The sequence below is a fragment of the Rhinolophus ferrumequinum genome, chromosome 16, assembly GCF_004115265.2.
Source record: "Rhinolophus ferrumequinum isolate MPI-CBG mRhiFer1 chromosome 16, mRhiFer1_v1.p, whole genome shotgun sequence".
Taxonomy (NCBI): Eukaryota; Metazoa; Chordata; class Mammalia; order Chiroptera; family Rhinolophidae; genus Rhinolophus; species Rhinolophus ferrumequinum.
The window spans coordinates 30,025,211-30,050,149 of NC_046299.1; the positions used below are offsets into that span (position 1 = coordinate 30,025,211).

Sequence of the window (24,939 nt, forward strand, 5' to 3'; positions counted from 1 at the left end):
AATTATTTTAAAATTTATAGAAAGTAACATTACTAGAAATCATTTGGTTCCATTATTTTTCTTCATGCTGCTAGGAAAATGATCACTCTCGGGAGGGAATAAGGAATGCGCCGTTTTACATGGAAAATGAACACAGTCTGGAGGGTAGACGGCAGGGACAAGCCTACCCTCTTTTCACACACTAATCAGTCAGCAGATCTTGTCAACAGTTTTCCTCTAGTTTCTCAGCTCTCATCCCTCCCTTTCCATCTGCATTGTTTCATCTTTCTGAAACACCACTTTGTCCATACCACCTGCCTTTCCCATTCAGAATCCCCATCATCTGGCTTCTCCCTGTTTCATCAGCCTCATCACGTCCACTTTTCCAACCTCACCTTTCCCTGACCAATCCAAGTGCTTTCCCACTGTCTGGCCATTGCAAGTATCATCCACCCTTCCTCTCATTTACTTACGTAGGGCCTAGCCTTAGTTCATGCATTCAAGCCTACCTCAGGCCTTTCCCCTTCCAGAAAGCCTTGCCCCGTGGCTGTGCAGGCAGTTTTCCTCTGCTTCTACTGCCTTTCAATTCTTCCTGTCTTTTCTGTATGCCATGATTCTTCAAGTGGAAATAAGTTCTTTGAGGACAGTTATCTCTTCTGCTGAACACTGTGATGTTTACTTAGTTAGCACTTACCAAATGCTTATTGATGAGGATTGCTTTGCAGTAACACCCCACATCAATGCAGACCAGACTTTGGCATTATATTTTTTAAAAAATATTTTATTTTTACAAATCATAGGGTATTAAATACTAGATATCAAGAATGTAACATCACCTGTAGTTTCTAAACTCTTGCAAAAAAAAAATTACTCTTGTTATTTCCATGTTACCTTTCATGTCTATTTGTAAGATTTGACTTAATCATTTTCAGAAGCCACAGTCAGCTTTGCATCAAGTACTAAGCTAAACACCGCCTAGATGACTTGGTCCCTACTCTCTATACATTTGTAAGTTTGAAATTTGATAGTTGTAGATAAAGAAGATAATGAGGGGGAGTGGGAGAGAGAGAGAGAGAGAAAGAGAGAGAGAGAGAGAGAGAGAGAGAGAGAGAGAGAGAGGAGAGAGAGAGAGAGAGGAGAGAGAGAGAGAGAGAGAGAGAGAGAGAGAAGTGGGGGGTAGGGGAAAGGATGGGGTGGAGAGAGAGAGAGGGCACTAAAAGACTGAATGTTGACTTTCTGTAAAGAGAAAAGAACAGGAAGAAAATTTTGTTCTACACTTTCATTGGGTTTTCAATTCTCAAAGCTGAAAAAGAAAAGTCATCTTCCGTAAATGTAGTGACATAGCCCTGTGGGATGGGGCAGGTGTACCCCATATCCACTTTCATTCCCTGAAATATACTCTTCTGGACCAATGCTGCATAGCATAAATTTGATGAACTGGCAGATTTCCTCATGCTCATTTATTTGTATGACGAGGGATTATATTAATGCTTGATTTGTTTCCTCTAAACAAAATTTAGACTTGCCCCAAAAAGCATAAAAAGTAAGCTTGCTGATGTATGTTCTTTTATTCTACCTATAATTAAGATCTGCTATAACTCGTATTCTATATATTACATATGTATGTTGGCAAATATTTTAGGAATAGAAAGCAAAGGGAATAATCTCTGATAGTTTTGAGATCTATCAGTAAGAATTAGGCCAGTGGAATCTTTCATCTCTCCTGATAAACCTGGAACCAGCTTCCTAGAATATGTAGAATTTCAGAAACTCTTTGGATGATGGAAGAGGAGTGGGAAGCAAGGCACTCTAGGTATGTGATTCAACTGAAAAGAAAGCTTCAAGGTGAGATTGAGCAGATGACTGGAGAACATGTCCCCGAGTGTATGCAGTGGGGGCCAGGGGAGAGGTCTCGCTGGCAGTGAGACGGCCTGTGCTGCCTGATGAATGGTTTCTGCAACAGAGGGTAAGACTCCTAGACACAGATATGTCAGGCTTTAGGAAGAGGGTTTCATGATAGAAATAATGAACACAAGGGAGAACCTGGGCATCAGTTGAAGGCTTAGATGTGGAAATAAGCATTGGTAGGGCAAACTCTTTGGCAAACCAAGTGCTTCCAGTAGTATACCGTGTTTCCCCCAAAATAAGACCTAGCCCGACCATCACCTGTAATGCGTCTTTTGGAGCAAAAATTAATGTAAGACCCGGTCTTATATTGTATAAGACCCAGTCTTATTTTACTTGTAGTAAAAAGACATTAATGTAAGACCCTGTCTTATATAAGATCTGGTCTTATTTTACTTGCAGTAAAATAAAGACCGGGTCTTACATTAATTTTTGCTCCGAAAGACACATTAGAGCTGATTGTCTGGCTAGGTCTTATTTTCGGGAAAACATGGTAGTTGAAGCAGTAGTAATAAGGAAGAAGAAAAATTAGATGTGAAAGAATGGGATTTGAAAATAAATATTTATTTCATATAAAGTGTTTATCCAATTATATTTTCTATTGATACTCATTTTTACTTTAGAGATGTATCTTAGTAGACAAATGTTGACTTCCCTTGTGGAATCAGAATGACACCAAAGAATCTTAACATTTTCTTCCAGGAGTATTCTGACTTTCCCAAGCTCTGATGTGTATTTTCCTATACAACTAGTCTAATGGGTAGTATCATACAAGGTCTTTGCTTCATATTTAGCAGTACTCCTTATTAAAATACATGTGTTTTTCATTTCGCATGAGTTTTTATGGACTCTGGGAGACTTTTGTCCATAAGTAGACATGTTGTCTGTGGCAGTGCTCTCGATGTTTAACAGAATTTTTTAGTTAAAGAGTAGCAAGGAAAATAGAAAAGATCCTTTTACACAATGTAAATGAGCAAATGTAAAGGATGATTGGAGTTACTTTACTACTGGATTTACTATTGTAAAATGTACTTCTGTATATATTTAATCCAGAAAAATCTGACATTAATGGATAACTTAGTTGATAACAAAAGTTCTAAATATCCAATAAAACGAGCTCATGTACCAAGTTGGACTTGGGTCTTTCTGTCAAAAGCCTGCCCAAGGGAGAAGAGATCAGCTATAGCAGTGAGACCGTGGTACAAACATGCCATCCTGTTTATTCAAACCTGGTTATGTGAGCTTTATTGTCTAAAGGAAGGATGGTCCCAGAGTGAATCATGGACAGCTGAAGAAATTTCTTAGTGTTCATGGTTATAATATCTGAAATGTTACTGTTTACAGTAATAGGAAAATTTGAGCACAGGAGATGGTGAGGGGAATAAGATCACTGGTTTTTCACCTCTGTAGTAAGTTTTTCTGGGAGGAGGGGTTCTGGGTTGTCCACCCTGATTTCATTCATGAAGTGTTTGTGTGCTTACCATGGGTCAGATGTTGCTAGACTGTAGATGTGTTTTGTCTCCCTACTGAGTATTCACTCTAATAAGGGGGGGAGGGAGAGAGAGAGAGAGAGAGAGAGAGAGAGAGAGAGAGAGAGAGAGAGAGAGAGAGAGAGAAAATAGATAAAATTTTGATACTTAAAAGTTGTGATAAGTACCGAGCAGGAAAAAGGGGAGGTTTCCTCTAACATAAAATGATTTTCACTTAAGAGATGTTGTTTAAACTGAAACCCAAAGGATGGAAAGACAACTATCTTTAAATATTTTTTTTACTATTGAAATTTTCAAACATACACAAAACTAGAATAGTTTAATGAACTATATACCCATCACTTAGCTTCAATGATTATCAACATTTTTGCCAATCTTGTTTCATATATTCCCTCCATTTTTCCCCTTAGACTATTTTAAAGAAAACTCCAGACTTCATAAGAAAGCTATTTTAAGAGGCTTGAGGAAAAGTAATACGGATAAATGCTACAACATTGATAAACCTTGAAAATATTATGCTAAGTAAAAGAAGGCTATTATATTGTACAAAAGCCTTCACGTAGTGAAGGTCTTTACAAAAGGTCACGTAGTGTATGATTCCATATTAATGAAATGTCCACAATAGGCAAATCTATTGAGACACAAAGTAGACTAGTGGTTGCCTAGGGCTGAGAGAATTTAAGAAAAATGGAGAATGCTGATAATGGGTTAAATGGATGAATTGTATGATATGTAAATTATATCTCAATAAAGCTGTTTTTTTTTTTTTTTTTTTTGAAGGGTGGTACTTGAAGCAAGAAAGAGCTTTGAGTGTTTGAGGAAGTTGATAGAACCCAGAATGGCTGAGCTTGGAGGGAGAAAGGGGAGGGTGTGTTAAGATGAAGTTGGTGGAAGGCAGGAAATGTGATCCTCCTCGGCTAGCTCCTGGTAAGGATTTTGAACTTGGTTCAAGTACAAGAGGAAATCTATGAATGTTTTAAAGCAGGGTCAAGTGATTGGATTTATGTTTTTAAAAGAGCACTCTGACTACTGTTCAGAGTGGAGTTAGAGGAGAAGTGAGTTGTCTAGTTCAGAATGATGGTAGTAGTCTAGGCAAGAGATGATGGCATTTTAGGGTACAGTGATGACAATGGAATTGGAAAGAAGTGAACAAAGGGAAGATATATTATGGAGGGTAGCATCTACCCTCTTTAATGGCATTAGATTGAAAAATTAAATATGGAAGAGTAAAGGAGAAAGAAGACTCAAAAATGATGTTCAGGTTCTAGCTTGAACAATTGGGTGAATTGGGATGCCACATATTGAAATGGGACTGGGAGAGAACAGGCTTAAGGTAGATGTCAAGAGTTCATTTATGAACAGATTAAGTTTGTGATGCCTAAGAGACAGACACATAGTAATACCAACAAAGATGTATTTATATCTATTTGTATATTAGGGTTTTATGTAAGGTTTTTGTGTAATACAAGGAATTATGCCCACAGAGATTTGAAAATCACTCATCTAGTTCAAATCTCTCATTATGTAAATGAGACTCAGCTAAGTGAAATGTCTTGTCCAATGGCACAGATTAAAGCCTAGGCTGGAACCTGACTCTTGGTTTCCAGGCGATTTTTTTTTTTAAGGGAAGCCATGCCTCATAGTCCTTTTTTTTTTTTAAACCCCCAAAGTGACTAATCCCTGAGCTACTTGCAAAACTAAGATAAAAAGATTCAGGTTTGGACTGGACTTACTGGGCCAGAAGTGTCCTGGAGCTGTTGGATTAACGGCAGAGCTTTGGTGGGAGCTCAGGTGACGTCCAAGCAGCTTTGGCGGTCCAGCATGGCCAGTGGCCTGTTGTTTTCCATCATAACTGCAGAAAAGGAACCCCCTGAGGAAGAAGGCCTTGGACAGGCCTTCATGCTTAGCTAATGCTCTGCAGATTTGTTACTTGGCATTTTAGCTTTAAGTCATCTTTTCACTCAGAGATTATGTGTCCAATTACTGGACCAAAAATTATATTCTGGTTATTAATTGAAAATAGATATCAGAAAACCAGACCATTGGTGGAAAAGAAAGCCAAATGACCAAGTTGCAGCGTTTGAGAAGCTTTTCTCTTGCTTCTGTTGAAATATTGAATATATGAATATTTTGTATGGAAGTATCATGAGATTCTAAAGCAGGTTTATATACTAGATATATAAGAATATAATTTTTGGTAAGTAACATGATTTATTTAAAACGTTTTGGGGGCGACCTGATGACTCAGTTGGTTAGAGCATGAGTTCTGAACAACAGGGTTGCTGGTTCGATTCCCACATGGGCCAGTGAGCTGTGCCCTCCACTAGATTGAAGACGAGCTGCTGCTGAGCCTCCAGAGGGGGCGCCGGATGGCTCAGTTGGTTAGAGCGTGAGCTCTCAACAATAAGGTTGCCGGTTCAATTGATGATGGGCTGTGCCCCTTGCAACTAAAGATTGAAAATGGCGACTGGACTTGGAGCTGAGCTGCGCCCTCCACAACTAGACTGAAGGACAACGACTTGGAGCTGATGGGCCCTGGAAAAACACACTGTTCCCCAATCTTCCACAATTAAAAAAAAAAAAGAGAATTTAAATTTCTTTGAACAAAAAGAAAAACATTTGGTTTTGGGGAGTGTTTTCATTAAAGAAAAGAAATATGTCCGAGAGACACTAGTTAGTGAAGTAGGGCCTCTCGTGGGAAACACTCTGGGTGCAGCCACTTCAAGTTTCAGTTTCTAGTAACACATGCCCAAGAACTAAAATTTTACCAGTCTTCCCAGGGACAGTCTGTCTTAGGGGGACGGACTTATGCCAAGTGAATGAAGGAACAAATACCAACCTCGCGAGGGACCACTGGACAAATCGGAATACCAATGTTTTAACTTACCATGGAAATGGATGTAATAGAAATACAGTTTCAATGGCTGGTTATTTGCCTACTAGTTCAAGATTCACCTCTTCTCAATTAAAGACAGTAAATTCATTAATACCGTTTCCCCGAAAATAAGACCTAGCAGGACAATCAGCTCTAATGCTTCTTTTGGAGCAAAAATTAATATAAGACCTGGTCTTATTTTACTATAATATAAGACTGGGTATAATATAATATATACTGGGTCTTATATTAATTTTTGCTCCAAAAGGTGCATTACAGCTGATTGTCCTGCTAGGTTTTATTTTCGGGGAAACACGGTAGAACAGTCTTTCATGAGCTTATCTTTAGAACATAGGGAAATAGATGGTTTTCAGGCTGTGAAAACATCAAATAAACCATCTGTCCCACAGAGGAGTAATCCCACCCTTATGGTAAAATCCTTTTATCTCCTGTTGGTCTGCTCTGGGTAAACACTGTAAGTCCTTACTCCTCACTTCTTTTAAATGCCTCCTGCCGACTAACTTTTTGTTCCATCAGCACTTCAGGCAGTCATGTTACAATAAAGTTGACTAGATTGTAGATTTTACATTCCATTCCTGAGGATACATTTTCTTTAACTTGATTGAACTTGGATGTTTCCCAAGGCTCTATACACTTTACACAATATCTCTTTTCAGTAACTGCCTGCTACAGACAATCTCCATTTCAGTGGTTCTTGAACTTGAGCATAGGAATCACTGGGGGAATTTGTTAAAAGTGCAGATTTTCAAGTTTGACCTCCACAGATTCAGATAAAATAGATCTGGGGATTGGGCTTTGAGACCTATATTCTTAGTTCTTACCCACAGTTACAGAAACATCATGTATGTGTGAATTCTTAGCAGTTTCATTTCCAAGGGCAACTTTATTACTAAAATCTATGGTATTCTAACTACCAATAATAAAACAGAGATTTGGTTTTAAAACCTTGGGATGTTTCAGTACCCATAACCCATTTTTAAAAGTTCAAAGTTTTACAATTAACTCTTGCTTTTATTTTCTTTGCCAAAATACTCTGGGGAAGCTGTGGTTATGTTGGCCATGCAGAAAGAAAGTTCTCTTTGTTCCAGAATGTCTTGAACACCCACTTCTCCTTCACTGCTCTGGTTCAAGACTTCCTCATCTCTCATCTGGACAGTCGCAGATTTCTTCAGACTCTTACCCCATCCCCCCTTCTCCCTGGGTGCAAATTGCTGCTGGAGATGATGGTAGCTATTGTAGGATTTGGGGCAGAGGGAATAACATGGTCAGAGCATCTTAGAGAAGTCATTCTGACAGGATGGGAGGTGGATTAGATGGGAGTATCAGAGTCTCCAGGGAGTGCATGTAGTTGAAGAAGGAGAAGGAGGAGGAGGAGAAGGAAGGAAGGAAGGAAGGGAGGAAGGAAGGAAGGAAGGAAGGAAGGAAGGAAGGAAGGAAGGAAGAAAGGAAGGAGAGAAGGAAGGAGAGAAGGAAGGAAAGAAGCAAAGAAAGAATTATAATGAAATATTAAATTTGGAAAATGGGGGAATTTCCTCTTTCTTTTGTAATACAGAATGTCGAATGTAATGCTTAAACAAATAGAAGGAATAGAAAAGGTCCCAGTTTTCTGGGGCATGGTCCCACCTTTTGCCATTGTCAAAGCTGTATACTGTGTTCCAGCATATACTTGAGGTGGGATGTCTTTGCACATGCTGTTTTCCTTTCCTGGATGCTGTCTCACTTTTAACATTTCCTGAGTACCTTTTATGTGTCCTTATTAAGACATGAAGATACAGTGGTGAACAAGATTAAATTGGTCCCTTTCCTAATAGGGCTTACAATTTAATGGGGTTGGGGAATGAGATACCAAATAAAAACCCATACAGTAGTCTAATGGTAATTGGAGAAAGTGTTAAGAAAAGTGCTGTAAGTGGATAGAAAAGGGGACCTAACCTAATCTAGAAGGTCAGGAAAGTTCCACCTGAGGAAATGACTTCAGCTGAGACCTGAAGACTTGATAGGAATTAAATAGAAAACCAGGGAGTTGGGAAAGGATGTTTGTTTTGATTAGGGGGAACACTTTCTCCTTAGGGCTTGAGGCAAGGAGGAATAATCAAGAAATGCAAAGGAGGTCTATGTGATCAGAGGTCTGTGTGATTGGAGGTTAGTGCACTAGAGAGAGAGGCAGCAACCACGATGTGGGAGAGGTTAGGCAGAGGCCTTACGTTAATAGTGATGTATTTGTACTTTATGCAGAAAGCAATGGGAAGTTATTGAGGGGCTTTAAGAATAAGGGTGAGGGGCCGGCCTGGTGTCTCAGGTGGTTGAAGCTCCATGCTCCTAACTCCGAATGCTGCCGGTTCGATTCCCACATGGGCCAGTGGGTTCTCAACCACAAGATTCCCGGTTCAACTCCTCGAGTCCCACAAGGGATGGTGGGCTCCGCCTCCTGCAACTAAGATTGAACACAGCACCTTGAGCTGAGCTGCCTCCCAGATGGCTCAGTTGGTTGGAGCGCGGGCTCTCAACCACAAGGTTGCCAGTTCGATTCCTCGACTCCCTCAAGGGATGGTGGGCTCCGCCCCCTGCAACTAAGATTGAACATGGCACCTTGAACTGAGCTGCCGCTGAGCTCCCGGATGGCTCAGTTGGTTGGAGCGCATCCTCTCAACCACTAGGTTGCCGGTTCAACTCCCACAGGGATGGTGGGCTGAGCCCCCTGCAACTAGCAACGGCAACTGGACCTAGAGCTGAGCTGCGCCCTCCACAACTAAGACTGAAAGGACAACAACTTGACTTGGGAAAAAAAGTCCTGGAAGTACACACTGTTCCCCAATAAAGTTCTGTTCCCCTTCCCCAGTAAAATCTTAAAAAAAAAAATAAATAAGGGTGAGGAGTGTGGTTACATGTTCAGATTAATATTTAAAAATGGTGACTTTGGCCATCTGTGGCAAAAGCATTATGGGATACAAGGTAGAAAGCAGTTGATGAAACAGGCTATTGTATCTATAGACTCACTCATTTGAGTGTTTGTTCAGGGGAGAGTTGATGGTGATCTGGACCAGGGTGTTAGGACCGAACATGAAGAGAACTGACTGGACTGAAGAATTGTTTTGTAGCTTGAATTGGTAGGACTTAGTGAGAGAGGGATTAGACGTGGAGTGTGAAAAAAATGGTGATGCCACGGATGACGCCTTGATTTCTGGATTGAACGTGGGTAATAGTCATTTTTATTGAAAATGCAGAGAGTGCTAGAGGGGCAATTTTGGAGGGAAAGATTAAAAGCTGTTTTGAAAGTTCTTTCCCTGTGGATTCTTGTTCTTTACCTTAGAAACTCCCACTTCCACAAGATTCTTCTCAAAATTGCCCTCCTATAAAATCACTGTAAAGGTCTCTTTGCCCCCATCTCCCATAGGGCAGTAAATTGTGCTTTTGTGCACTTGGTGAGGTCTTCTCTTAGTGTTTATCCCTCTGTTTTATAATAATTATGTGCTTGCCTATCTGTCTTTCCAGACTTGATTTCTTTGTCATAGACTTCCAAATAACTATCTTATTTGTTTGGTGTTCCTGGAATGTGAATAAATATTTCTTCAGGTGTTTTCCACTGAGTTATGTATGTTAAAGATTTCTTTATCTTAACTCCAGGTAATGCTGGATTAATTAAGTTTACTGCAGTTTCCCCAGCCTTTGGCATTCTAATGTGGATTATTAATCTCTGAGAAGGGTGTAAAGTGTACAGTATTTTCCAGTGTTATTTAGTTCTCCCTCCCCCACACCAGTTTTGTTTTCTGAGCAGCTTATGTTACTCGTGTTAAGGGTAAGAGGTGGGGATAGGAACATTCTGTGGGAAATGCTGATTGAGGCATGTACCTGTCACAGAGTAGGCACATTAATTCACTGAGTGTGGCCTGCGTGAAAAACAAACTTGATGGCCATGGGAGAACTTCCCTGGATGTTTTTCGGAAGATCATTTTGCCTATGGTTGCTGCAGATCTATTTTTTCCCCCCAATAATCAAAACAGACATCAAGAGATGAGAATTTACTGTCTATTGTTTGTTCCTTCCAGACTAAACAAGCTAGGTGACATGAGGTGACAAATTTTGTTCTGTTTCTTTGTAGCTAAGCTGGGAAGAGCTGAACAAAAAATTCTTTGGTCCTTTTATTCATTAACTCCCAACATCAAAATAGTGCCTTTCTTCTACCACCTGGGTTGTTCATAAAATAAACAGAGTTATATTAGTAGCTATTTTTTTGTAAAAGGAATAAATGTTCAGTATTTTTCTATGACTATTTATATTTGGTTTCAGAGAGTTGGCTGTAGTGACGCAGAACCCAGGTTTCAGGGAAATAAAGACAGGATAGACTAAATGGGGAAGACACTGTTCTTTTTTTTGAAAAGTGTGTGAATTTATTTTAGAGGGGAGTTTTTCTTTTTTTCAAGAATAAGAGTGCTCAGGACAGTTCGTTTTTAGATTGGAACCTAGTGGAAAGTTTTACCAGGAACTTACTGACTCAAATAAGAAATAGATTTGTTTTTAAACTTAGATTTTATTTCATAATGCCAGATGGCATCGTTATGTTTCATTTATTCAGACTCTTAACTGCTAGTGTCTTTCTTATAGTAATGTGGAGTTAATGTGCTCTACAAACTTTATTTGGCTATAGAGTTAACATGAAAATATTTTTTTGAGTAATATATGGCATAGATTATTCGTAGGGTAAAAATGTCATAACCACTTCTACATCTGTTCTCCCACATCTTAATTGATATGTTTTCATTTACTTGCCCCCGCTTTATTATTGCAGATGTTTTATTTTCTATGGAGTAGCTTAGAATGGCAGGGAAAACTTGGTCATCTGTAGTCCAGCTATCAAAGAATTTATCAGCCTGTGTCATAAATGTAATATTCCCTTGGCTCTCAGGGCCCATCTTTAGAACCAAACCTTTGAGGTCCCATAAAGAGCAAATAAAAATCTGTGAATAAAGATTACTTTCCCATTTATTTTAAGATATGCCTGGGGGAAGGATAAACGACTGCTGAATACTCTTAGCAGTAATTGTGAGGACTGTATGAGTAAAATGTAGTGATTTTCTTTTTTTTTTTTAGCAGTGAAAACAGCTGCAATTTTTTTTTAAAGTTTATTGGGGTGACAATTGTTAGTAAAATTACATAGATTTCAGGTGTACAATTCTGTATTACATCATCTATAAATCCCATTGTGTGTTCACCACCCAGAGTCAGTTCTCCTTCCATCACCATATATTTGATCCCCTTTACCCTCCCACTAAACTATTGTCTGTGTCGGTGAGTTTTTGTTTCTCATTTGTTTGTCTTGCTCTTTTGTTGTTTTTGGTTTATATACCACATATCAGTGAAATCATATGGTTCTCTGCTTTTTCTGTCTGACTTATTTCGCTTAGCATCATACTCTCAAGATCCATCCATGTTGTCACAAATGGTCCTATTTCATCTTTTCTTACCGCTGGATAGTATTCCATTGTGTACATATACCACAACTTCTTTATCCATTCATCTATCGAAGGACATTTTGGTTGTTTCCATGTCTTGGCCACTGTAAACAAAGCTGCAATGAACATTGGAGCACACGTGTCTTTATATATAAATGTTTTCAGATTTTTTGGGTAGATACCCAGGAGGAGAATTGCTGGGTCATATGGTAATTCTATTTGTAATTTTTTTGAGGAACCTCCACACTGCCTTCCATAGCAGCTGCACCAGTCTGCATTTCCACCAACAGTGTATGAGGGTTCCTTTTTCTCCACAAACAGCTGCAATTTTTGAGGCTTCTTCCTTAGTATCAATCTGTGCTTGCATACCTTTACACAAAAATGATGCTATAAACTTGTGTAGACCTGGTAATCTGCTTATTCTATGGAAAAAGTCCCAGCTCAGGATTCGTGGTTTTTTTTTTTTTTTGGTATGCTTTACTCTGTGCTTTGGCTCCTAATAAAGCATTTGTTGTCCAGGAAAATAATTTTAACTGTAGAAACTCCCACATTTGTTTCAGGTCGGTCTTCTCTCTTTCCCTTTGAAGATGCCTTCCTGGACGACAGTCACGGGGACCAGCCCTTGTCATCTGGCTTAAGTTCTCCCACTCGCTGTCAAAACGGGGAACGAGTAGAACGCTACTCTAGAAAGGTGTTTGTCGGAGGTCTTCCTCCTGATATCGATGAAGGTACTATGCGTTCATGAATGACTTTATAAAGGTCAGGTCTGTGCTTTGTGTGATCTGACCCTGCCGCTCCTCTCCAAAGCAGCTTGAGGACATGTCAGGTCTTAGTGTGCAGGAGATGAAAATATTCGAAAGATGGATCAGTAATAGACTGTATTCTGCAGGTCCTTTGTTTATACATGTTTATACACAGCAGTCTCCCAACAGCTTCCCATTTCCTAATTATTCATTTGGGGATACACTTTAAAATAATAATGAGAGCTAATATTTATGGAACTCTTACTATAAGCCCATTATTGTGCTAAGCACTTTACATGACCATATCTCCTTCAATTTCCACAGCTGTCCTATAAGGCACATCCTACTCCATTTTATAGATGCAGAAACTGAGGATCAGAGAGAAAGAATTCGTCCCATTTTATGTAGCTAATGGTGCAGTTGGAACTCAAAATTAGTCTGATTCCAGAGCTTTTGCTCATGTCTATCAGACCATACCATCTCATATTTTAAAACAGGTACCTGTTAAATGAAGAGCCCCCTCGTGTCTTTAAAGGAATGAAAACTAATTATAAATTTTCTTAATAACATTTTTGAGATACTACCAATCCAAAAGTAAGTTTTTCTTTTATGCCTAAAGTCAGCACATAGTCGGTTGTCAATAAATATTTCTTGAATGGACAAATGAAACAAAAATGTGACAGAGTTAATTTAGCATAAGGAGAAAAAACAACTCCAGTTCTAGTAGGCCTTGGATCTGCTATAAAAATATTGTTAAAACAGAATTGTTTTGCCAGCATAATTCTAGCTATGACATTTCTCTAATTTATCATGATTTTCTTTTTTCACGATAAGAGAAAAACAATCTCTAAAAATAGTTTTATTCTAGACTAACTGCTTTAAAATTGTACACAGCTGGAAACTCATTTTCCTCCAAACTATTCTTGCGCTAGTGTTAATTTCATCTATTGATTGGATTTTTTCTTTAAGACAAATTTTGTTTTGTTTTGTTTTAAAGTTTTATTTATTTTTTAATTAAAATTTATTAGGGTGACGATAGATAGTAAAATTATATAGGTTTCAAGTGTACAATTCTGTAATACATTATCTATGTATCACATTGTGTGTTCACCACCCAAAGTCAGTTCTCCTTCCATATTTGACCCCCTTTCCCCTCTTCTACCATCCCTCCGCCCCTGAACTATTTGTAAGACAAAGTTTTGATCATGGCTGAGAGAGTGGCAATTTAAGCCTGGGTAGGAGCCACATTATAACCTGCTTTGAGTCAAAAGTCAGAAGGAAAAGATAAACTTAGTGAGCTACAACTTTTGAAATATTTTCTTTATAGGATATGTGGTATGGGAGAAAGAAGCTTTTAACTTTTTCTTACCACCAAGTAGAATTATCTCCTTATTTCCCCTACTCCTAACTAAAAGAATATCTATTTCTAAAATAATCTTAGAGATGAATAATAGTAATCTATGGTAAATAAGAGATTTTAGAGATTATTTCACACAAGAAAAGTATATTTTTGAATATTTTGTGTACTTCTGCCTTTTTCTGAAAAACAGAGACCTGTCCTATTTTTAAAATTTCCTTTTTACTTGACCTTAGCTAATGTTAGATTTCTTTTCTTCCATATTCTTTATATCAAGTTTATTGGCAGTGAAGGGAAATGAATTATAGTTAGAAACACATTCTACACAGTTGAAAGTGAATAACCAAATGTACCTCCCAAACAATGGTATTTCACTCAATAAGTTTACCTTCTGTAAAAATGCTTTAGAAAATAGCTCTCAAAACATATTTTGTATAAAAAGATATGTTTTATGCTATTCCATTTGCAATATTTTTTTTCCCTTTTGCTAAGATTTCTTTTTTGTTTTGTAGATGAGATCACAGCCAGCTTTCGCAGGTTTGGACCTCTCGTTGTAGACTGGCCTCACAAAGCTGAAAGCAAGTCTTATTTTCCTCCTAAAGGTAATGCACTTTAAATGTCTCCACTATCTGCACTTAAAATGTTTCCACTGCCTGCCTTTTGGAGAGCTAGTACAATAATTCAATAAAAGGCAGCCTTTTAACTCTTGAAATAGCTGTTGACTTTTTTCCCCAATTAAAAAAAACGTTTTAACATTGATCACCTTTTTTGTGCCTTACTGTTTCTACTTGGAGACTATTCCCCCAGAAGCACACTGATTGTTTCATGGCATCTATTTTACTGACAGTGAGATCCTGTGAATGAGCCTTGTGCTAACTTTTCATTATGTCAGAGAAAGGGTTTTGAGGAATGTCAGCGATAGGAGAGGAAAACATTAGAGTCAAATTTTATTTGTATCCCATAACCCTGTGGTATTATAGATCTTATAAACCCCAAACGTGGAAAACCTAGTGACTGAAGAATTATATTACGTGAAATTACCTTTATCCATCTCTGTATTTTAAGCATGGTGATGGGTGGAGAGCAAACTAGCAAAGAACTCTTCATATGACCTTGCTTCCCTTATTTTTGGTAGGTTTTTTGATTATTTATGAAGGCATGAAAATATATTACTTTGTTTATAGTTTGTCACTTCAGCAGAATCTAGGGATTTTTTTTCTGGTGAGAATAATCCTGGGTCTGTTCCTAGATTTATATAGAAGAGTGTTTTCGGGTTAAAGAGGAAGTTTTCTTCTTGTAGATGTGTTCTGTAGATGTGTTTCAAGGATGTCTTTCATCTCTAAGGAATTGTTTTTTGATATGTATTATTGTGTAACATCACTCACCACTAGAAGACGGAGTCAAAATACTCGTCCTTCCGGTGCCTTTTACAGGAATCAAATTGTAGCTTAACCTAGGGAAGGCAATGACTTCCTTTGATGTGTGGTTTCTTAGGTTTCTTTGTTGCCTGTGCTTCTCCCCACTCTCTTTGTAGCCTATGAAAATAAGTCACTAAATAGAGGGCTGTTTGGTTGCTTTTAACATTCTTCTGTTAATTCTCTCCAAAAATTCTTAAAGTTAAAAATCAAGTTTTAGGGGTGGCCGGTTAGCTCAGTTGGTTAGAGTGTGTTGTTAATAACACCAAGGTTGCCGGTTCGATCCCTGCATGGGCCACTGTGAGCTGGGCCCTCTTTAAAAACAATAAAAATAAAAATAAATAAATAAAAATAAAAATCAAGTTTTATATTAACCAGAAAAGATAAAAATCATCATGCTGATTTATTTCCACAAAGGAGTATGTTTACCACTTTGTGATGCCTACGACACTACGTAAAGGCATGTGTTTAAAACATATTTTTAAGAATGCTAATAATTCATTGAATCAGAGTAGTGTCATTTCAGTGAAGGAATGAGTTCACCCACTCTGCTGCAGGTAATACACTCTGTAAAGTCATATGTATAAAAAGATGTTCCAAAAAGTACTTGTTGCACATGTGAATCAAGACAGTGATATTTCAGTGAGAGAATGGGTCACCACAATGTGGTTCATGTAACAGACTCTGTAAAATGACAGGTATAAAAGATATTTTTAAGAAAGCCAGTTGAAAAAAAAATAATGCTTTTTGATTCTGATGATGGAAACTTAATTTGCCTCCAGTTTTCTCTCATGGATGATGCTTCAGTGAATATTCTTATGCCTTCATCTTTTTGCTCTTTTAATAGAATAATTACCACTTAGCGTGAATTTCCAGAAGTCTGAGGTACATGTTTATAAATATTGTCAAGCTGCCCTTAAGAAAAGTCATTCATATTTTATGTTCCCACTAATAGCACCTGATTTACAAAACTCAGTTTTATTAAGGGTCTGGGAATATGGCTCTTTTTCAATCTTTGAGAATCTGATTATTAAAATAGCATCTTTTTTGGCATTTTTTTCCCTCTTTACTGGCCATTTGAATTTATTTTACCTTTTTACATTGACATCTCATTTCTGTCCGGAATTTATAATGGAGTAAGGCACAAGAAAGGATTCAGCTTTATTTTTCTATATTTATTTATTGTCCCAACAGTCACTTATTGACTATTCCATTTTCTCGTCATTGATTTGAACCATTAGAATGAACTATTGATTGGCCTCTTCTGTTTCTCAATGGAACACACAAGTTTCTCTGAAACTGCTTTGTCCAATATCATAGCCACTAGTCACATGTAGCCAGTGAGCACTTGAAATGTGACTAATTCAAATTGAGATATGCTACAAGTGTAAAATACACACTGGATTTCAAAGATTTGGTTTTAAAAATGGTAAAAGAGCTCAGTAATTTAGTTTACATGTTAAAATGATAATTTTTAGATATATTGGATTAAATAAAATATACGAAAATGAATCTCACCTGTTTCTTTTTACCTTTTTAAATTTAGATATTGGAAATTTTAAAATTATAGATGTGATGCATATATCTGTTGGACAGCATTCCTCCAGAACAGGGATCAGCAAACTACATGTTTTTGTGTGGCCTACAAGCTAAGGATGATATTTATATTTTTAAGGATTGTAAACACACACACACAAAGCAGAATATGTATTATATAACAGAGACTATATGTGGCCCTCAAATCTCTTTGCTGAAAGTCTGTTGACTCCTGCTCTAAAACAGCCCAGAGAATTGCTCATTTAGCTTCTGTGGCATCCAGTGATGAAGGAAGCAGTTTGTTCCAGAGGAAGTCTGTATATTTGCAGACCTAGCTAATTATTAAATTTTGTTCTTCTATGGAGTCATATGCTTCCCTGCGGTCTTTACCCATTGGTCAATTGTGGCCTTTAAAGTAGAACAGAATAAGTCATCATTGTGACATTTATCTGGTGGTACTTAAAGGACTATCAGATTCTCTTTAAGTCTTCCCTTTTCCGAGCTAAGTATTTTCACTTCTCTTAGTCATATCTTATGCCTTATGGTTTCTGGACCACCATTTCTCTTGTCTGCCTATTCTGTATACATATCCCATTTACAATTTCCTACTGAAATTTGTTACTGAAAATTGGAGAGAGGATATTGGGGTTGGTCTGAGCAGTACAGAGTTTAGCAGCCCTGTAAACGCCATGGTTTTTGGTACCACTCCTATGTAACAGCATCACCATATAGAACTGTAGGACATTAGAGCTGCTGCCTTTATTTGGCGCCGAGGTTAAGTGCTGAGGTGAACCACTGAGAGCCAGGCCAAGAAGAGAATCTGGATCTCCTGAATGTGGTCCTCAGGCTTGTGTCCTCAGAGAGCAGATTGCCTTTCTGGTGATTGGGGTCAAGGGGGAGAAATAATTATTATGCTATTGACTCCTGTTGTGTTTTGCTCTTAGCTAAAGTCTGAAGGTTGACCTATTTGGGGAGGACCTAAAGAAATTTGGTGGTATTCCAAGATTGAAGTTAACTTTGAGAATCTGTGCCCACTGCTTTGAATGTTGGGAACATCTAAGTAGTTCACCCTAAACTATTTTGTGCCTTCTTACTAATGCCCCCTTGTGCTGTTTATACTTTTCCTTACAATCCTTAGGTTTTAATTCCAGTTTGTGCTTTCTTGGTATCCCCCCTCTTTCTGATTGTACTTTTCTTTAGGTCACCTCAGGTTGACCATTAGGTACAGTTTTTTTGACCGTACATTTTAGGCTTCCGTGTAAGTAGAGAGGAAAACATGAACCATCCAGTATTGAGCCCTTTGACCTTTTTCTCAGAAAGTGTACCCTAATAAAATAAGCAGAATCATTCATTCATGTATCAGGTTTACCTATACAGATGTGGTATAGGGTTTGTAAAACCATCAGCATTTCAAAGGAGGGCTTAAAATCCACGTAGAGAAACAGTGGCAGGCACATCAGCTGTCCCCTTAAGTGTTATTATATCAACAGAGTGGGAGGTGATGGAGACTGGGGCTCTCTCCAGCATAAGGGCCACTGAGGCATTTGACCAACCATTCAGGGGTATGCAGAAACCTCTGGATCAGTCTGTGTGTGGGCCATAAGCAGGTACTTGCTTGGTGTTCTCCAGAATACCACTGAGAACATAGAAGGCATAGGAAGACATGGAAGTCAGATTGTGTGTCTTCATGATTTGTTCTCAGCCCTCATGAGCTTATGGTCCTGTGGGGGAGATAAGAAAATAGTCAAATGGTCACGGAATAAACACAGTTGCAAACTGTGATAGTTCTCTAAAGGAAAAATGTAGAGTGTAGCGAGCGAGTTTAAAAAGGAGGTATCAGTTTAGATTGGGGATATGGGAAGAGCTTCTCTGAGAAAACAGTAGTTACCGTGTTTCCCCAAAAATAAGACCTAGCCAGACAATTAGCTCTAATGTGTCTTTCGGAGCAAAAATTAATATAAGACCTGGTCTTATTTTACTAAAATATAAGACTAGCTATAATATATAATACAATGTAATGTAATGTAATTATAATATACAATACAATATAATATACCAGGTCTTATTTAATTTTTGCTCCAAAAGATGCATTAGAGCTGATTGTCCGGCTAGGTCTTATTTTCGTGGAAACAGGGTAAGCAGACCTGAAAATTGAAGAGTTAGCTAGAAAATGTAGGGAAGCAAGTTCCAAGCAGAGGAGTACCATGTGGGAAGTACTGAGTATGAAAAGGGCTCGAGTCCCTTTGAAGAAGTGAAGGAAGTGTGGTTGGAATCTTAATGAGGGAAGAGAAAGTGATGCAGAAGAAAGAGCCTTGAAGAAGTAGGATTTTTTTTTCCCCTTCCCTAAAGTGATCTAGTCCCACAGAGAGAGTAGATGTGAAGGCATTTGTGTGGTGCTTGTCTTTGGGGTGGAGGGAGAATGTAATTGGGTCAACTAGAAATATTAGTTTAAAATACTTTCAAATAGCTATGGATAAAATTGAAGCAATCTCGCTTTGTGTTTTCTGCATTAATTCTTGATGATGAAAAGAATCCAACTCTAATCCACATATTGAGGAACAGTTTCCTAAGATTGCATTCTCATGCATTTTAGTTCTGAAATAGTAGCATTGAAATTATGAGTCCTGAAACAGAGCGTCTCCCAAATTTTAGGGCATGAACCAAAGCTCCCATTCATACAGAATATAAATCAACATCATTACGTTTATAATAGCTTGGATGCAGGTAATCTGAAGATGTTTTTTGAAAAGGGATGGCAAGAGAACAGAATAAATGTAAACAGAGAGCTTAGGTCCTAGTGCAAATGATCATGCAGCATGAGGAATGTCACTGTCTAATATTTGTTGGCACATCAGTCTGTGGAAGAGGCTATGTTTGGACTGTGGGGGGATCTAGAGAAGACATCGTTCTTGTTGTTGAGAAGGCTGCGGTTTTCCAGTGGAGACATGGAAACACAGATGTGAAACACTAGGTAATGGTGAAGAGCACGGGTTCTGGAAATAGAATTGCTGGGCTCCCCCACCTATGAGGTGTATGACCTGAGGCATGCTGTTTAGCCATCCTGTACCTTATTTTCGTCACCTGCAAAAGAGGGATAATAATAGTACCTGCTTCCTAAAGTTGTGATGAGGATTCAAATGAGTAAATCTGTGTGGTGTGTTTAAAACAATCCCTGCTTACAGTAGGTATTATGAATGATGCTTATTTTTTATTCAAATACAGATTAATTTATGGTTAATGACAAGTGAGTGAAATATTCTAGGCAGCCAGAGGAGTGTTGCCTACAACAGATTACTGTGGGCCGTGGTCTTAACAGCTAGGCAGGAAAAGAATGGCAGAAATTGCAGGGGCCTGGAATTCTGGTAGTTAGGATGGCTAACATTTACTGAGGGCTTATTTTGATCGAGGGAACAACTATTTTCTATGCTTAATCTCATTTAATCTTTCCAGCTCCACAAGTAGGCACCCTTATGCTCCCCATTTTATAGAGGAAGAAGCAGGTTTAGAGGAGGGTAATTTGTCCATGGTCGTGTGTTAAATGATAGAACTGAGATTTGAGCTTGAACAGGCTGAGCTCAGAGCCCAAGTTTCTTAAATACTGCGCTCATACTGTTCTCATTCGGGTGTAAGAATGGCCCAGAGGTAGGCACGCTCAAGGTAGGCTTTCATTAAGGTGTATTAGCCTCACTGCCAGGCCTAGAACTTGGGCCAGGTAACCAGTGATCAAGATACAGGCTCTGGAGTCGCTGCCTGGGTTGAATTCCTGTGCCACTCCTTGCTACCACAAGTATTGTTGGGCTGATTATTAAGCGTCATTAATCTCTTTTTTAATCTACAAAATGGAAATGGTAACAGTGTCTACTTCTTGGTTGTTATGAGGACTCGATGAGAAAATACACATATATTACTTTCATGCCCAAATATCATGGAAGGCTTTTTATTTGTTTGTTTAAGTAAGGAACAGGTTGGGTTTTTCTGTTTGGTTTTGGATTTTTTATGCAGGGTCAGTAAAACCATTTAAGAGTTTTCTGTAATCAAGCTCATAAGAAGTAATAAGGACCAGGAAGATATAAGCATTGAGATATTACTACAACGAGGAGAGAAAAGGACCAGTGGTTCGTAGTGACAGAGTAGATGATGATGGTGGTAGATTTAATGGCAGGATTGTGCTAAAATTCCTTCCACTGAATGGGAGAATCATGGCACTGCTGAATGCAGGGGAGTCAATAGAGAGAACACCAGTTTGGTGTAGTGACAATTTGATTAAAGACATGGGAATTTTGTATGTCCTCATCTCTTATCTGAGAGGAAATTCCTATTAGGCAGTTGGAATTGTGGCTTAGGGACTTTGGGGAAAGAGAGTGGCTGGAGATCACATCCATTTAGAGTCATCTTTATAGAAGAAAAGGAAAAACCGTTAACAAGTACATTTTGTTAGGAACCGGAAGGAAGAAGAGAACATGGCAGTGGAGATGTGGGTGAATGAAGGACTTGGGAGTGTGTCTGGTTGTGGAGGCTAAAGGAAGTCAAGCACGTGATCACTGTTATTTCGATTCTTAGCCTAATTCTAGGCCTTAATGTTGTAATGAAGTAGAAAAACCAGAACCAAGCAATCTGGTTTGCATTGATCAAGTGTTGTTTTATAAATAATAAGAAGAATCCTGCCTCCCCTACAAAACCAACCACTATCATTTTTCTGTTTCCTTCCAGTCCTTATTCATATAATTTTTTGTGGGGATGTAATAATAGCAGAGACACAATTTTCTATTCTCCTTCCATGTTTCTACATAATTTTCATATTTTTAAAAAAACGACCTAACTTTGTTGAACCATGATTTACTTACTTAGTGGTCATTTAGGCTATTATAAATAATGCTTCTGTTAATATATCCTTGTATATGATTTTTCTTTCATATTACTTTCTTTAGGATAAATTTGCAGGAGCTTAACCAGAGTTAAAAGAAATGAAAATCTTAATGATTCCGGGTTTGCGATCATGTGGCTTCCCAAAACAGTTTTCATTATGACGTTTATGCTAATTTGGACAGCTGCAGCACATATTTTGCTTAGTTCCAACCCAAATAAATGGTACATTGCAGTTGTGGACTTATCGTTTTGCCTGTGTGTTTGGAAAATAATGGACCCCTGCGGAAGCCAGACACCTCATTAGCATGACTCTTGCGCCTGACGTGTTTAAAGTTTTTCCTCTCGGGTCTCATCCGTTGAATCTTGGGTGTTCTTTGACATCAACCATCCTTCTTTCCCTTACCCGCTCTGGCCACACTGAGTTCTTGGCTATTCCTTGAGGTCAGCTAAGTCTTCTCAGGGCCTTAGCACTTCCTTTTTCCTAATTTCCTTATCTGAAATAGCCACCCCTCTATCTTCTCACTCTCTATGCCTCTTACCATCATTTTATTTTTCTTCAGTGTTTTTCATGACCTGAAAAAATGACATGTTTTTATGTTTATTTTCCAGATCGGAATGTAAGTTTTAATAAGAGTAGGACTTTTTTATGTTTTATTCACTGCTCGGTACCCAGTCCCCTACATACCTGCCTCAAAGGCTGGCCCTCAGATACTTGTTAAATGAAGAAATTTTATCTCTGCAAATGATGAGTTCCTTACTTGCTCAGAGAGTAAAGTCCATCAAATTTTAGTTCCTTAAAGGTTATCTCATTGTGGCACAATTTAAACTGAGACTCAAAGACGTGAAGTGTCTTTTCCTAAAAAGCACACAGCTATTATAGTAGTTTGTCTGGTGAGTTATAAAGGAAGTAGTTTTTATTTGTTGTGCCAGTATGTATCATTTGTGGGAAAGGAGGGGAGGCTTAAACTACATGATCTGATAAATTATGCTGTTATTTGCAAGGCTGTATGCTATATAAAAATTAGCATCTTAGACTATATGACCCATGGTACACTTTCACAGATATTTAAAAATGAAAGCGGTCCTTGGCTTTTTCCTGAATTCTTCTATTCTGTTACTCATACTCACACAGCTGGGGTATTTCCAAGAGCTGGTTTAGGATGAGGTTGTAGGTCTGAGCTATCCTTTAGCTGTAGCTTAACCATGGGTGCCTCTTGGGTGATGCCACACCATTTCTGGATATGAGTGTACTGCTTTATAGTTGATTTTTTTGACTACAAGGATAAGAGGTTATCTTGTGCTACCTCATATTGGGGTTGTAGTTATGAGTGACAAGGAAAGCCCCAAAATAGGAGCTGTGACAGAACCAGATGTCATGGAGCTGTGCTATGGACGGCAGGTGCCAGGGAGCCGAACAGTGGGAGCTATTAATTCCTTATTGTAATGTTCCACCATTATCATGACTCAGCTCTCCTCTGCATGTGTGCTCCTCTCTGTTTGTGCTTCCAGTGGGCAAATGGTTTTCATATTTCTAGCTGAATTCCAGAGAGAGGGAATCTGATTGACCCAGTTCATTTTTTAACACCTGGCTGTGACATAGGCCATCTGAGTGAGCGTGGCCTTAGAATCCCTGACTGCTTAAAAAACAAACAAACAAACAAACAAAAGCAGCTTAGTTCTGCTTCCTTGACTGTGGCAGCTGGGAAGATTACGTTGGGCGTGACAAGCTCCTATGACGATAGATAGCATAGCCTCCTTCATTGCCTCCTGGGAGAACAGCCCATAGCCAAAGTTGCTGTCACTAGAGGTACAAAAAAGTGTCTACCCATCCTGAGCCTTCTCCCCATGGTTCCGTACTACGCAGCTGCTCCTGACACTGCCAATAATCTCACCTCTTGTAGTGAGGCTGGGAGCAGGGAGAGGAGCTGGCGTCTCCTGGGCAGAAAGCACAGCTGCAGTACCACTGTTGGCAGAGACCTCCAGGGCAAAGGCAAGGAAGGCAGCCAGCTGCAGATGTTGGACAGGAGACTGGCCACGTGGCTCTGACACTCTATTCAGAAGTCGGCGGTGCTGGCAGTGGACTGGACAAGGCTGCTGTCCTCCTTCCACTTGGGCAGCCAGCTTCAGCTCTGCAGTCCAGGGGCCCAGGTGAACGGGAACAGGAACCGGCGTGCACAGTTGTGCAGGAGTGACCCATGCCTTCTGCTCTGATGATCCCCACCCACCTCTAGTAAGGCGTGTCCCTTGGCGTGGCTGTTTCTGCTGCTGGTCATGTATTTCCGCTGCACTGGCAGGCTGGCTTGCCTGCTGGGCCTTGTGACCAGAGTCATGCCGTTGTGGAAGTTTATACAATACCAACATGGTCTGTGAACCTGGCATGAGTCAGGCCTCATGGGATTCAGATCGACTCTGAGCCAACAAGCTAAGGAGATACCGTTTGAAGAACAGGAAAGAAGTCTCTACTTGAAATGGACAAAAATAGGTCATTGTGAAGCTGCAGTAGCTGGACTCATGACTTCGACTTCTCTTTGCTTCAGTTTGTCTAAATCTGGCTTTGGAAAGGAAAGTTTTCAAACTTCACATTTTTTTTCTCTTGTAACATAACTTGAATGGAAATAAGTCAGTGTTGTCTTAGGCCCAGATTCCAAGTTTTTTCCACCTTTTGAGTTACATAAACCGGTCAAGTTGAGAAGCTGAGGGATTTTAGCCTGTATTTAACCTTTTGCAGTTTGTAAGCTTTTGAGTCATACTTTGCCCCCTCCACCACCCTTTAAACGCAGGGTTATAGTACACATACTCTTTGGTGAATCCTATATTTTACTATTTAATCAATTGAAATTTTCATTCTCATTAAGGACTTATTTGTAAAAACATGGCCACTGCACTGCAGGGCAGCAAGAGTGGGTTTTTTTTTTTGTCCTGTTTTGACAGATGGAGTAGCATCCTATTGTTGCTTTTAAAAGCTTAGCACACCCTCAACTTCGATTGTTTTATTAAACACTGGCCTCATCTGCACTGTATTGAAGATGAACCGTAAGAGTTAGTCTTTGATTTCAAAGCATGGATAGTTCGAGGGACTGTATAGAAAGGAGTAGGCGGTAGGAAGGCTCAGGCCACGGGACAGCCCGAGCAGCCGCATAAAAAGCAGCGACTTCTTGTCATCTGTCCCAGCAGGATTCATTGCGCTGTGCCCAGGCAGAGGTGCTGGAAAGGAGGACAAGCCCAAAGCAGCCCTGATGAGCACTTTCTTTGGAAGAGAATAGATTTCAGGAAGTAAAATGGGAAGGTGCGAATTTGGCCGG

General features: G+C 39.0%; 1 protein-coding gene across 9 annotated transcripts in view; it reads left to right on the forward strand.

Annotated features, from left to right (window-relative positions):
* The window catches only part of CPEB3 (cytoplasmic polyadenylation element binding protein 3), a 169,488-nt gene that overhangs the window by 89,560 nt on the left and 54,989 nt on the right, over positions 1–24,939 (forward strand). For all 9 annotated transcript variants that reach the window (XM_033130843.1, XM_033130840.1, XM_033130838.1 and 6 more), the window contains 2 exons: positions 12,281–12,448; positions 14,333–14,422. In XM_033130843.1, coding sequence (XP_032986734.1) covers positions 12,281–12,448; positions 14,333–14,422 — 258 coding nt within the window. The remainder of the gene's footprint in view (positions 1–12,280; positions 12,449–14,332; positions 14,423–24,939) is intronic.